We start from the raw sequence: 14,491 nt of genomic DNA on the forward strand, positions 1-14,491 counted from the left end.
AATTATGTGGATATATTGAAGCAACATCTCAAGACATCAGTCAAGAAGTTATAGCTTGGTCGCAAATGGGTCTTCCAAATGGACAATGACCCCAAACATACTTCCAAAGTTGTGGAAAAATGGCATAAGGACAACAAAGTCAAGGTATTGGAGTGGCCATCACAAAGCCCTGACCTCAATCCTATAGAACATGTGTGGGCAGAACTGAAAAAGCGTGTGCGAGCAAGGAGGCCTACAAACCTGACTCAGTTACACCAGCTCTGTCGGGAGGAATGGGCCAAAATTCACCCAACTTATTGTGGGAAGCTTGTTGAAGGCTACCCGAAGTTCACCCAAGTTCGTTAAGGTGTATGTAAACCTCCGACTTCAACTGTAGATAGAAAGATAGATACACTACAAAAGTATGTGGTCACCCCTTCAAATTTGTGCATTCTTCTATTTCAGCCACACCCGTTGCTGACAGGTGTATAAAATCAAGCACAAAGCCATGCAATCTCCGAAGATGAACATTGGTAGTAGAATGGGCCGTATTGAAGAGGTCAGTGACTTTCAACGTGGCACCATCATAGGATGCCACCTTTCAGTTGGAGCTGCTCCTGTCAACTGTAAGTGTTGTTATTGTGAAGTGAAAAAGTCTAGGAACAACAACGGCTCAGCCACGAAGTGGTAGGCCAGACAAGCTCACAGTACGGGACACCCGAGTGCTGTAGCATGTAGTGCTTAAAAATGGTTGGTCCTCGGTTGCAACACTCACTACCGAGTTCCAAACGGCCTCTGGAAGCAATGTCAGCACACAAACAGTTCGTCATGAGATTCATGAAATGGGTTTTCATGGCCGAGTAACCGAACACAAGCCTAAGATTACCATACGCAATGCCAAGCGTCGGCTGGACTGGTGTTAAGCTTGCCACCATTGGACTCTGGATCAGTGGAAACATGTTCTCTGGAGTGATGAATCACGCTTCACCATCTGGCATTCCAACGGACGAATCTGGGTTTGGCAAATGCCAGGCGAAAGGTACCTGCCCGAATGCATAGTGCCGACTGTAAAGTTTGGTGGAGAAGGAATAATGGTCTGGTGCTGTTTTTCATGGTTCGGGCTAGGCCCCTTAGTTCCAGTGAAGGGAAATCTTAACGCTACAGCATACAATGACATTGTAGATGATTCTGTTCTTCCAACTTTGTGGCAACAGTTTGGGGAAAGCCTTTTCCTGTTTCAGCCTGATAATGCCCCCGTGCACAAAGTGAGGTCCATACAGAAACGGTTTGTCAAGATCGGTGTAGAATATCTTGACTGGCCTACACAGAGCCCTGACCTCAACCCCAAAGTTTGGGATGAATTAGAATGCCGACTGCGGCCTGATCACTCAACATCAGTGCCCGACCTCATTAATGCTCTTGCGGCTGAATGGAAGCAAGTCCCTGCAGCAATGTTCCAACATCTAGTGGAAAGCCTTCCCAGAAGAGCGGAGGCTGTTATAGTAGCAAAGGGTTGGCCAACTCCATATTAATGCCCATGAATTTGGAATGAGACATTCCACGAGCAGGTGTCCACATTATTTTGCCCATATAAAGTAGATAGATACAGTATGGCATAGATTGTTTGGGTTATGCAACTTGGTTTGTGGGAAGAAAAAGACAGCTTTTAGGAGTGTGAACTTAGAGACAAAGACATTTTACTGACTTTACTATTGGCTATAGATGTACAAGCAGTTGCAAACAACTCGCCATTTGAATACACGAAAATAGACTACAAATTGGTTGGTGGTCGTTGGCACTGCCAGTGGTGCTGAAGGGGTGTCCTTAATCCACACCTATGCCCATGCCTCTTAAGGTGCCAAAAGTGAAGTCTACCATTTTCTGTTAGTCTTAGATAATAATCCTATACACCCATCCATCTGCCTCTGTCCATCCTAAAAGCCACCCATATCCTGTGTGCGTGCATGCGTATGTGTCTTCAAGCGCTCACTCCTCCGCCTCTTTTCTTCAACCCCTCCTCTTGACAGACCGCAGCCCGTTAGATCTGACTAGAGTGCGTTGTTCATTGTCCATTAACGCAGCAGCGGACAGCTTCCACCCTCACACGGATACACAACCATTTCTTCTCCCTCATCGCCTTTCCCGTCAGTTACCATGGCGAGCACAGTATCAGGTAAGAGTCGGGGAAAATCTTTGTTATTTCAAGCAAAGTCGGCTGCGTTACTGTAGATTTGGTGATGTCTCGAGGTGCGACCTGTCTGACTAGTAGCAACCCATGTGGATGCACTCACTTCATGTTACAGACGAGGCTACCATATAGAGACCCCTAGCCTACCTATCGACTAAACATTAGGCTCGATTACGCAAAATATACACTCAAACAGTAAAGCCTTCGATGGAATATTTCAAACGTTGTATAAACGACAGTCTTTGTGATATTGACGAACGGTTACTGGTCCTGATGCAGATGAGACCACTCCTTTTGTCACAATGTCGCTTAGCGCGAGTTATGTTTTACAGCACAACTTGCGTCATTTCAAATCATGTAAGATCCCCAATATGACATACAGTAAGCAATTTCTGATCAATATTAATTTGAGGAAATGAATAGACTTTGATGGATGCATCCCATGGGCACCAATCAAAGCTCAGAACTGAAATGTTTATCCAGTTAAATAAAAAAAAGTAAGCAAAGGAGTCATAGATAATAAAAACGTGCAATGATATAGATTTGGCCAATTGTGGCAATACAATTGCTGAATAGGCTACTGATGTGGGGAGGTAACATTTTGGTCATCGGTTTTCTTGCTTGCAACTTACTCAAAAATGAGTGTAAATGTTCATCCAAAGTTTGAACATGTCTTATTATGATTGTATTGTGTGTGTGTGTGTGTGTGTGTGTGTGTGTGTGTGTGTGTGTGTGTGTGTGTGTGTGTGTGTGTGTGTGTGTGTGTGTGTGTGTGTGTGTGTGTGTGTGTGTGTGTGTGTGTGTGTGTGTGTGTGTGTGTGTGTGTGTGTGTGTGTGTGTGTGTGTGTGTGTGTGTGTGTGTGTGTGTGTGTGTGTGTGTGTGAAGAGAGAGATTTAATTATATAAAGGATTATCTTCTTCAGAAGGATAAATCACTAGGAGACAGCTATGCAACAAATGACAAGTAATTCGTCAAATTTGTAGATTAGCTGGTATTGCTATTATACATATACCAACATTATTCTAGTAACCCAAACAAACTGTCCTCTAAAGGACACACAGGAGTAGTCGCAGGGTTTTCATAGAACAAAACAGGAACCAAACCACTACATCTTTAGTCTTCAGCAGTAATATTGGTTAACCACACACACACACTAGATAAACAAAGAAAACCTTTCTTACATTCTTAAATGGTTTGAAATCTGGATGGTTTATGTCTATGTCATGTAAAAGGTTGTCAGGTGTGTTGTGCCTGGCCTAGTCCCAATTAGCCAATGTCACATGTGTATTGACTGCAGACCGACACCAGACATTAGCCACTAGGGCCAGCAGTAGCACCCTGCTCACTAGAGCTCAGCTGGTAAACAGAGAGAGAGAAATATTGGAGAGCGAGAAGCCTCTAAGGCCTCCACCCTAGTCAGTGGGGAGAGAGAGAGAGAGAACTGGAGCTAATATAAAAAGCCTCAAGGAAAGACACCTGGACACTAGTGTGATATCTAAATTCTGCAGATTAAACACATTGTCACCCCTCTTCCTGGTAGAGCTGGCCTATATCGTGTGTGTGTGTGTGTGTGTGTGTGTCTTGCTGTGGATCAATAGCTCAGTGCTGAGCAGTAGCGGCCACACCCTTAGCGACAGAGAATCAGGGGGGTATACAACAGCAGTCCATGTGTTCAGTTGTATTACAGGAATACAGGTTATTTTTTTCTGTACAGTGTATTATCTTATAATAATAAAAAATTAGCTAACTCCTCAGCTAAACACATGCTTTATGCCCATTTTTCACTGAAAGCCTACTATAAAGATGATACTCTCAAATGCAGTACTTAATGTATATACATTTGTACAATGGTTTTACTGTTGCACTTTTGGTGGACAGATAGAGATAATGCACATTAAAACCTAACTCAAGACTAGCTAGAGTCAGTCCTTATTTGTTGTCACTGCCATTGTCTCTGTCCGGCTGGAAGAGAATTGAGCGAATCAAAAGAGGGAGGTTAAAGAACAAGCTCGCAGTTCCTGTCAAAATTTAACTGCTTTGACCGTTGCGCTCTGTTCCAATCAATGGCCCAATTCCGTTCTGATTATTCACCCCCTTCTCTTCTGTCCTGGTTGATTCTCCTTCGGGGATCTAAAAGTATCAAATAGGGTTAAGCAATATAGCCGACTAGCTGGCCTATGTGGAGCTATAATCATATGTTTGCTTACACCCAACATAATCTGCCTATCCAGAAAGTTTGAGATCTATAACAAAGGGATACATAATGTTGATGGGAAGGGAACAAGGTATTTTATTGGAACCTTCCCTTGGAATGTTTGGGGGAGGTATCACAGCTTGTGTATCTGTATCTGTTTCTTAAGTGGTCTCGAAAGTAGGTGAACCCCCTATGGTGTTCTGTGTCTGCTGGGTTCCCACCAGTGGTATGTCGTTACATGCTAGCTCTTTTTTGATCAAAGTCTGTTCTTTTGAAGTTGTACCTAGTCTCCTGTGAGGAGAGACTGAAAAGAGAGACTGAAAATAAATATTGTGTAGCCGTGAATAGATCAAGACAAGAAAGGCAAGTGTTTACAAAGAAGAGAGAGGAAATATAGTAGGATGGAGAGATCTGGAAATAGAGTGATAAACAAATCTGCAGAGGCTGCCAGGGTAACAAGAGCTTAAGGTAAGGAGAGAGCGAGAGAGAGAGAGAGAGAGAGAGAGAGAGAGAGAGAGAGAGAGAGAGAGAGAGAGAGAGAGAGAGAGAGAGAGAGAGAGAGAGAGAGAGAGAGAGAGAGAGAGAGAGGGAGAGAGAGAGAGAGGGAGGGAGGAGGGGTGCTGCTGAGCCAAAGGAGAAATCATATTAAGGTTTCAACTGGAAGCATGCACATGAAATATGTGAGGGCCTCAAACTACTTAATTTCCCAAGCGACACCGAGTTAGTCAGGCAGTGTAATTGGAGGAGATACTATTCTATTACTGTAGAAGGGGGGCTTTTGGCACAGTATTTTGTGGATTGGGAATATTTTGTGTTTTCTTTTTTTGTGGATTGGGCATATAGTGAAATAAATAGGATTTCCTGAAATTGTGCCACTAAAAGTCTGATTTAGTTTTCTCCTAGGTTACAGTGAAAATGGTTGATTAATCCAATCGTTTATGCATCATAGACTTATTTTGTGTGATCGTATGTGTGTGATTGGGGGGGCTCATGTAATAGATCACAGAGCATTGACTTTTTTGCTTCCATTGAACCCCTTCATGGAGCTGTTGGAATAAGCGCCACACTCCATAGACATATTCAGCACCTTGGTAAATATCAGCAGTTCCTTACATTCTCTGATGAACCTACCTTTCCTACTGAGGCACTTAGGGCTCTGGCACTGCTGTAGAGATGAACTCTCAGCCTCTGCAACGTCAGCCATGTTATGGGGGTCTAAGGGTTTGTTGGCTCTCCACTGCAGGAGTAGACTGATGGTTTTTGGGGGGTCCACAGGGATTATTATTCAGAAGAAAACCAAGCAAGGATACCTTTCTAAAAAAAGAGCATTTGAATAATTTACAATGCACGCCCACCAGCATGGAAGACCGTGTGTGTGCACAGCAGGAGGGAGGCTTGCGTGTGTGTGTGTGTGTGTGTGCATACTATATGTGCGTGCGTTAAAGGTGTGTGTTAGGTGTGCGTATACTGATGTGTGTGTATATGTAGTTTTAGCTTTGTGTGTCTGTGCGGTGTGCATGTATCTGTGTGAGGCTTTAGCTGTGTGTGTGTATATCTGTGTGATGTGCGCGCACACGCAAATGGATGGAGGAAGAGGAGGATGGAAGTTGACATCACTCCTCAATAATTCAGCACATGACCAGGCAAAAAACAGCCACTGAGATTACCCTAGCGACCCAGCCTCGTTGTCGAAAATGTGCCTTCTCTTTAAAGGTCCAATTCCTCTACTAATGCACAAGGCTAGCATTTGGGGAGGGCAAACTGATCCTAGACCTTTACAGTGCAACTTTAAACTTTAAAGGGAGGATGGAGGCTTCCTGCTGTGAATAAGATGTCTGCTGCTCAATGCAGGACGCAGTTTTCTTCCTGAATAGAACTGCCAAGTAAAATATGTCTGGGGGCACTTGCACCTGCAGACCCTTTTCCTTCTCTCATTCTCTCTCACCATTATTTATACAGTCAGTTTCACAATTGGGGTAAACACAATACAATAGATACAAAATACATCAAATGTACAGTTGCTCTAAGGTACTGCACACTGTCTTTGAGATGACATTGGAAGAATGTTTACAAAATATTCACAGAACATAGCAATTTATGCAATGAGAGCAGGGATGACAGCAAAGGTATAACACAGAATCTTTCCCTTTTCAGATTTGACAATGCTCTGACCCCTCTCGCTTTGCCATTTACACTGTAAATGTTACACAATTGAATGAGCATTGGAAAAAGTTGCGCAGTTGCTGACTCTCACATTTGGATAATATTTCTATCCTGCACATATTCTATATTCGGGCTTAAGCCCTTTCAGCATCACGGTGCTGTCCACCTACACACATACATTAGAGACACATGCTTAATTATCTCTTGCATTGAAATCCATCACACCCAGTTGTAATTAGTAGAGATCTGAGACAAATCAGATTCGTAGCAGATCTCTGCAAATGTGGAAGCAGTGTTTAACATGGCAGGAAGCCCATCAGTATGATTTATGGATCTGATCATCTGCGACACTGTGTTACACGACTGCGATGGAAAGGGACCTTACATGGGTTTGCAAGGCTAACATAACTGAAACATTAACGGCACTTTGAAAAATGTTTAAATAAAGGATCCTTTTTTTAAACTCCAGGGTGCGTGCTGTGCCCACTTTCCTCATGTACCCATGAGAGTTAGAGCAGGTCGGTATATCTGCTCCAACAATGAGGGCCACTGCCTGCTTATCTATTCAGCAGCAGCAAGCCACCTTAAAAGGCATTGATCTTTAAGAGGAAGTAGTATTTCTGGGGGCTAATCGTCTAGACATGCTCAGGCTCCTGCCTCATTAGCATTAAAGGAAGACTGACTTCAGACAGGACCAACACACAGGCAGTCATAGGGTGCGTCCCAATTATCTCTCCTTGCTCTTAGGGTTAAACGTACCCCAGGTTTTGAACCACTGGTGTGAAATACTACAGAAGATGGTGTCTTTCATATACAATATGTAGGTTGGCATGAGTTTCTTAAAGCACCACAACTGAGCAGTACTTTGAGACAGGTGCTGGTGAATTCACTCCAATGGCTCACACACCCTGCCAAGCATAAAACAAGTCACACTGCAGAATGCAAACCACTGAACACAGACTGCGGAGCACACGCTACTTACGTAACCCGTACTTGTTCAGTGGTTGCATTCAGTGGCATGGTTCCTACAGGGGCTAGGGAGGGACCATGTGGAAACTTAGGGGTGAGGGGGCGGGGGTACTGCTTTGGGTGAGATTAATATTACATGTTAAGTCTCTGTGCTGCTGTGGAGGAGTGACAGGAAGGGGAACATACTCAGCTGTAAAGTACAGTATCTTCATCATCAGAAGAGAAGGTGGCGTAGTCACACAATAAGGCAATTCAAATGGTGAAAGGTCACCAGTCTTCTATTAGTTGATTTGATTGATAGTTAGTGGATATTTCCATACTAGGTTGCACTCCCATACTAGTGGGTCTTTCCCTTTTTTTGGTGTGCTACGGAGAGTGCAGGTGAACTTTTCCTTTTAATATGTGAAAGGAAAAACTGTCATACTTTCCTTGAAGTGGCTTCTGATGAGGTGTTACTATACATTGCCTTATAAACATTCATATAACACCTTAAAGATGAACGGGATAATAAAACTACAGGAGAGGCCTCTTAGCTGTGATATATTCACAACATATCACGGCCTCTCATACCTGTTTGCTTTGTTATACAGTTTCATAATGTTGACTGCATCTATAAGGTGTTGTGAATGTCCATATGGCAAAATAACACTTCATAAGAAGCTACATTAAGTAAAGTGTTACCAAACCTTCTACCTCAATGGTATTAAAACCATTCAGCCCCAGTTCACTCCCCAAAACCTGACTACAGTACATCCTGGCACTTGGCTAATCCCTTCATGTGTCCTATCAGCGACCTCCAGACAAACCCTGCCTTCAGCCTAGAAATCGTAAATGAAATTCCCCTCTGACAAACAAGCCTAAAAGCTACATGTCCCCCACATTGCTGATCATATCTCAGACCAGAGATAATGAGAACACTGACCTTTAACAAACACAATAGTAATTAGACCTGTATTGATTAAGTGTAACTGTGATCTGTAGGCTGCGTCTTCTCCCTCGCCTCTGCTGACTGATCTGGGTGTGAACCTTAGACAGAGCTTCATTACCCAGAGGGACAGAATGCTAAACAGTTGCTTTGTGTCACAGCAATTTTTTATTTTTTTGAATAGTAATCTAGAACGAAAGTCCCTCGCTGTTTCAGTCTGTTTTTTTTCTCTCCGTTTGGTGCCTCATGAACACAACCCAACCCAATACTGTCTATTATCAAAGCTAGCCATCTTAATCTTTGGTGGGTTAACTTTGGGCTTGGTCTTACAAGAGTTATTGACAGGACCGGACTACCGCATTTGGGGTCCTGGGGAACTGACCTTCAGCACCGCAAAAAATGTTGCAGTTTTATAATGCTCTTGTACACATTTTGTCTTGAGGCAAAGAGAAAAGGATGCAGTTTAAAAGCCAATTTTCTGCAATTCTATACTTTTTGCCATGGGTCAGAGAGAAACATTTGCTGTTTTATAGCTCATCTCATGCTATTGTTCACATTTTGTCATGAGGCTGAGAGAAAATGTTTCAGTTTAAAGCTAATTTCCTGCTATTCTATACTGTGCATTCGGAACATATTCAGACCCCTTGACTTTTTCTATATTGTGTTATGTTACAGCCTTATTCTAAAGTGGATACATTTTTCCCTCATCTATCTACAAATAGTATCCCATAATGACAAAGTGAAAACAGGTTTGTAGAAATGTTTACTAAAAATGAAATACCTTATTTACCTAAGTATTCAGACCCTTTGCTATGATACTTGAAATTGAGCTCAGGAGCATCCTGTTTCCATTGATCACCTTGAGATGTTTCTACAACTTGTTTGGAGTCCACCTGTGGTAAATTCAATTGATTGGACATGATTTGGAAAGGCACACACCTGTCTATATAAGGTCCCACAGTTGACAGTGCATGTTAGAGCAAAAACCAAGCCATGAACCAAGCCATGAAGTTGAAGGAATTGTCTGTAGAGCTCCAAGACAGAACTGTGTCGAGTCACAGATCTGGGGAAGGATACTGTAGTATCTTAGAATGCTTCTTATATTCATGACACCGGACACGTAAGTACGTTTTAGTATTTAATTTGAACCTAGAATAACATTACAGGAATGCACTTGGCGTAAGCTACCTGAGACTTTTTCCGAGCACGGTCATGTGGACAGTCAATAGTCAATACTATTGACAGTCAATACTGCCTTCTTTTGGTAAACATAATTCAACTCTATCCTTATTACCAAGTGTCACGTCTGGAGGAAACCTGGCACCATCCCTACGGTGAAGCATGGTGGTGGCAGCATCATACTGTGGTGATGTTTTCATCCTTGATGAAAACCTGCTCCAGAGCACTCAGGACCTCCGACTGGGGCGAAGGTTCACCTTGCAACAGGACAACGACGCTAAGCACACAGCCAAGACAATGCAGGAGTGGCTTCGGGACAAGTCTCTGAATGTCCTTGAGTGGCCCAGCCAGAGCCTGGATTTGATTTGAACCCGATCTAACATCTCTGGAGAGACCTGAAAATAGCTGTGCAGCAACGCGCCCCATCCAACCTGACAGAGCTTGAAAGGATCTGCAGAGAAGTATGGGAGAAACTCCAAATATACTGGTATGCCAAGCTTGTAGTGTCATACCCAAGACTCAAAGCTGTAATCGCTGCCAAAGGTGCTTCAACAAAGTATTGAGTAAATTGTCTGAACTTATGTATATGTGATATTTCAATTTTGTATTTGTAATACATTTGCAAAAACATTTCTAAAAACCTTATGGAGTATTGCGTGTAGATTGATGAGGAAAACAAACAATTTTATACATTTTATCAAAAGCCTGTAACGTAACAAAATGTGGAAAAAGTCAACGGGTCTGAATACTTTCCGAATGCACAATTTTGCATTGAGGCTGAGACAGAATTTTGCCCTTTTAAAGCAAATGTCCTGCTATTCTACACATTTTGCTATCATATGCTACCTGGGTGGGAGACGACACACATATCCCTGCGTGTCCGTTCGGTAATCCGACCCTGGTTATTGGATTTGCATAACAATGCATAGTGGTAAAAGTAGATTAGAAGTATCTCTAGCATTGATATTACAGTATGGGTAGCGCCAGGCACACTCTCACACTCTCTCTCTCTCTCTCTCTCTCTCTCTCTCTCTCTCTCTCTCTCTCTCTCTCTCTCTCTCTCTCTCTCTCTCTCTCTCTCTCTCTCTCTCTCTCTCTCTCTCTCTCACACACCCACCCACCCACCCACATGACTCTGCCAAAGTGCTGAAATTTAAAAACTAGTCCAGTTGGCAGGTAATGCAATAGTCTCTAACTCAATCTGATGTGAAAGTGCCATTACTGCACTCTCATGTTTTTATAGCAGACACACCTTCAATCTCATCCCAGCTGCACTGTATACAGCCTTGTAATAAATACTAGCCTTCTTAACAACATTTCCTCCTAAAAACCTGGGGCCATGGTTGCCATGGTCACAAAGGAATATGGCAAATAAATATATAAAAATAGGACGATTCTTTTACCCTGTATATCATTGGAATATCTTACCATGTCTCTCGCTGTTTCTTTGTTCCTTAAAGCCTACACAGAGAAGATCAAGGAAATGTCCATGATGTCTCTCATCTGCTCCTGCCTATACCCCCAGACATCATACCCCACCACCAACTACCAATTTGGAGGTCAGCCAAAAGTGTGCTTTGTTTTTTAATGTGTATTGTATTAATGTAATGTATTTTGGCTTTATATTCGTTCTTAGTCTCAAAACACTTTACATTGTATGGCCGGTAATTCATCCTATCTACCACCAATGTGTAGCATCCACCCATCTAGGGTAATGCACAACAGCCATTTTGTGTCTTATTTGTCTTGTCTCTCTCTCAATAGACCTGGAGGTGAAGCCCATCAACAAGCGACTGTCGGGCCAGTCCTTTGAGGTGATCCTGAAGTCCCCCACCGACCTGTCCCCGGACAGGCCCAGTCCCCTTGCCTCTCCCCCCGCCCTGACCTCACCCCCCAAGAGGGACATCTCCCTGGATGAGCTGCAGGGGAGGCTGGAGGCCGCTGAGGAGAGGAGGAAGGTAAGACAAGAGGATGCAGGGAAAGGAGGGAGGGAGTAAGAAAAGGGAGGATAGGGAGAGAGTAAGAAGTTCAATGAGGTTGCTGAGGACAGGCGGAATGTAAGAGATGGGAACAGAGGGGAAGGTGAGTGCAAGAGAAGGAAGTGAGGGCGGGGGGGGTGAGGAGGGAAAAAGCATTTCAGGTTCATAGAGTTCATGGATGTTGTTGAGGAGAGTAGGATGGTAAGAGAGGATGACAGATGCAAGTGTATGAAGGAAGGCAGGGAGGAGGGGAGAGAAACATGTGAAGTATGTTAATTTAGTTTGCTGAGAGGTATGTTTTGGGTATTTTATTAGGATCCCCATTAGCTGTTGCAAAAGCAGCAGCTACTCTTCCTGTGGTCCACACAAAATATGAAACATAATACAGAAGGTCAATAGACAAGAACAGCTCAAGGCAGAACTATATACATTTTTAAGGTAAGAGAAGAGAAGGGAAGGCAAGGCAAGGCAAGGAAAACAGAGGGAGAGAAAGGAGGGACGAAAAGGAGGAGGAGAGAGATAAAAAGCTGGTGAGGTAAAGGGCTATTGAATTTGCTGAGGAGAGACGGAAGAAGAGACAGGAAATTAACAGGAGATTAAGTGAAATGAGGAAAAGATCATCACTCAATGGGGAGAAGGAGGTGAAGAAAGAAAGATAAATGAGATGGGGAAACAAATACCAGTCTCTCTCTAGACATCCAGGCTCTCTACTGAAATGCCAGAGCTGTCACACATGAATGACATGGTTGTGTTCATTAGGCAACAAATGGAAGGAAAATTACCTGGACTTGTCCAATAAGAAATACCTATTGTCTTTTTCCATTGCTAAACTTTTCAAAACGTTTTCTGTCGCATGCCCTAATGAACACAACCTTGAAAAATAGACTGATATCTGACATTTCATGAAAACATAAATAACTAGCAACCCATCGCTTCATTATCCTAGTTCAGTTAGGGGGATTTCCTGGGATTTCTGTGAGCCTTTTTCTACCTTGCATTTCCACTTACATAGAAAAACTGATGACTAATTATCGTTGTTGGGTGAGAACTGCTTCAATGCTTAATCACTGCGTATCAGACAGACCCAGCCAGACCTGTCACTAGGTTCCCTGAGGGAAAGAAAAGTAATGAATGGGGAGAGCCTGTCATCGCTGCTGGAATATACCGTAGGGAGGAGGGAAAAGTGTATGTGGAAGTCTGGGGGCGAGACAAGCAGTTAATACAGAAATCCAAATTGGAGTTGCAAAATGTGGTTGAATGCTTTGACAAGAAATGATCAGGCTACTCAGTAGCATTTTGATTCAATTCCCTGATATTGGGGAAATGATTTTATCATCAGTCTTTCCTACAACATAATAGGAACTGGATATTTTACCAGCAAACAAACACTTTAGCATAGGGATAGCAATTGGTTATGGTTAGGGTCAAGGTTATGTTAAGGGACAAGGGTTAGGTTAATTTAAGTGAGGTTAGGGTTAGGGAAAATCATAAAAGTTAGCATTGGGTTAGCATACTACTGCCGTACACTGACATTCATTTTCAGTAAATATACACTGCTAACAAAATCTGTGCATGAAAAGAGTGCACTTTTTCTCTCTGCTCCCTAGTCCCAGGAGGCTCAGGTGCTGAGGCATTTGGCTGAGCGGAGGGAGCATGAGAAGGAGGTGCTGCACAAGGCCATGGAAGAGAACAACAACTTCAGCAAGATGGCGGAAGAGAAGCTCAACTCCAAAATGGAGGCGAAGAAAGCGAACCGGGAGGCATACCTGAACTCACTGAAGCAGCGGCTCCGTGAGAAGGTGAGGGCCTGTTTTGTTTTCTCTCCTCTCTCTTTCTATTTCGAAGTCTGACGCCCCACCTTTACTTGGTCAGAGAAATAAAGATATATGCTCAGAACAGAACTAGCTAAGTACTCTGACATATTTCTAGACTGTAGACTACATAACCTGTCACCTGTGTCTTGACAGATTTCTCTTTGTGGTGTTAATGGTTTTTCATAGGAGATGCATGCAGCCGAAGTGCGCCGGAACAAGGAGCTGCAAGCAGACCTTTCTGGATAAGAAGGCTTTACTGAAAGGAATTCCCATTTCCCCAGCTTATGTGAAGTGTGTTTTTAGCGAGGAATTTTTGTGTCAAAAATCATAATTCTGCTCTACATCCTGCAATCTCATCTGTCATTCAATAGGGAACAAGTTTACCTGCAAGATATCACAACTGTCATAGCTCTTCATCTCTCTACACATCCCTACAGTATGACATTTTTTTCTCACTAAAACATCAACACCACCAGCATTTCAAACAGTAGATATTAACATTTCTAAATGGTTGGAATACATTCTAATGGCTGGAATTTCAAATGTACTGCGCACGCCCACACACACATGCACAGACACAAACATACATACAATTCACACACATATAAACTCAAACACTGACATGCATCGCTTTTTACATAAATGGCATGGATTGTTGAAGGGGAGTCTGTCTTGATCTAATTGTGTATTAGACTAATAAAATGTGAGTGTACTGGATGTTGTCAATGTTCTTTTGGGTGTAAGACATAAGTACTGAAAGGTAACTAGCCCTCTCCCCTAAGAACAATGTCTTATTGCTGACACAAGAAAAGCTACGTTTGGAAAGAAATTGTTATGTGGATGAAGGACATGCTTAGGCAAATAAACTATAAAGGGAAATAAATGGCTACAGTTTACACTTTTTTTTTTAGTTATTTCATGAAATGTTGTTTTTAGAAGTTACCCCGGTAGAAGATTATGGCATGGGGTTTCACACAAGTGTGTTAAAATCAATTTAATCAGTTTTATTTACAAATTCTTTAGAAAGTAATACTTAAAAGCGAAGTCTAGTTGTCAAATAATATGCAGGGAAATGGGACATGTCACTATTAATATCTGCA

General features: G+C 42.7%; 1 protein-coding gene across 1 annotated transcript; it reads left to right on the forward strand.

Annotated features, from left to right (window-relative positions):
* The first annotated feature begins 1,990 nt into the window (after positions 1 to 1,990).
* On the forward strand, positions 1,991 to 14,270 carry LOC124021724 (stathmin-3-like). Its single transcript, XM_046336849.1, has 5 exons — positions 1,991 to 2,152; positions 11,059 to 11,157; positions 11,363 to 11,556; positions 13,185 to 13,376; positions 13,578 to 14,270. Exons 1-5 carry the CDS (start codon positions 2,134 to 2,136, stop codon positions 13,635 to 13,637), a joined length of 564 nt encoding a protein of 187 aa, XP_046192805.1. The 5' UTR covers positions 1,991 to 2,133; the 3' UTR covers positions 13,638 to 14,270.
* Positions 14,271 to 14,491: the final 221 nt, after the last annotated feature.

Source organism: Oncorhynchus gorbuscha, linkage group LG03, assembly GCF_021184085.1.
Source record: "Oncorhynchus gorbuscha isolate QuinsamMale2020 ecotype Even-year linkage group LG03, OgorEven_v1.0, whole genome shotgun sequence".
In the NCBI taxonomy this organism is placed as follows: Eukaryota; Metazoa; Chordata; class Actinopteri; order Salmoniformes; family Salmonidae; genus Oncorhynchus; species Oncorhynchus gorbuscha.

Coding starts and splice junctions, on each gene's coding strand:
- LOC124021724 (XM_046336849.1), top strand. Junction 11,158..11,362: donor CACCAACTACCAATTTGGAG/GTCAGCCAAAAG, acceptor CTCTCTCAATAG/ACCTGGAGGTGAAGCCCATC. Junction 13,377..13,577: donor AGCAGCGGCTCCGTGAGAAG/GTGAGGGCCTGT, acceptor GGTTTTTCATAG/GAGATGCATGCAGCCGAAGT.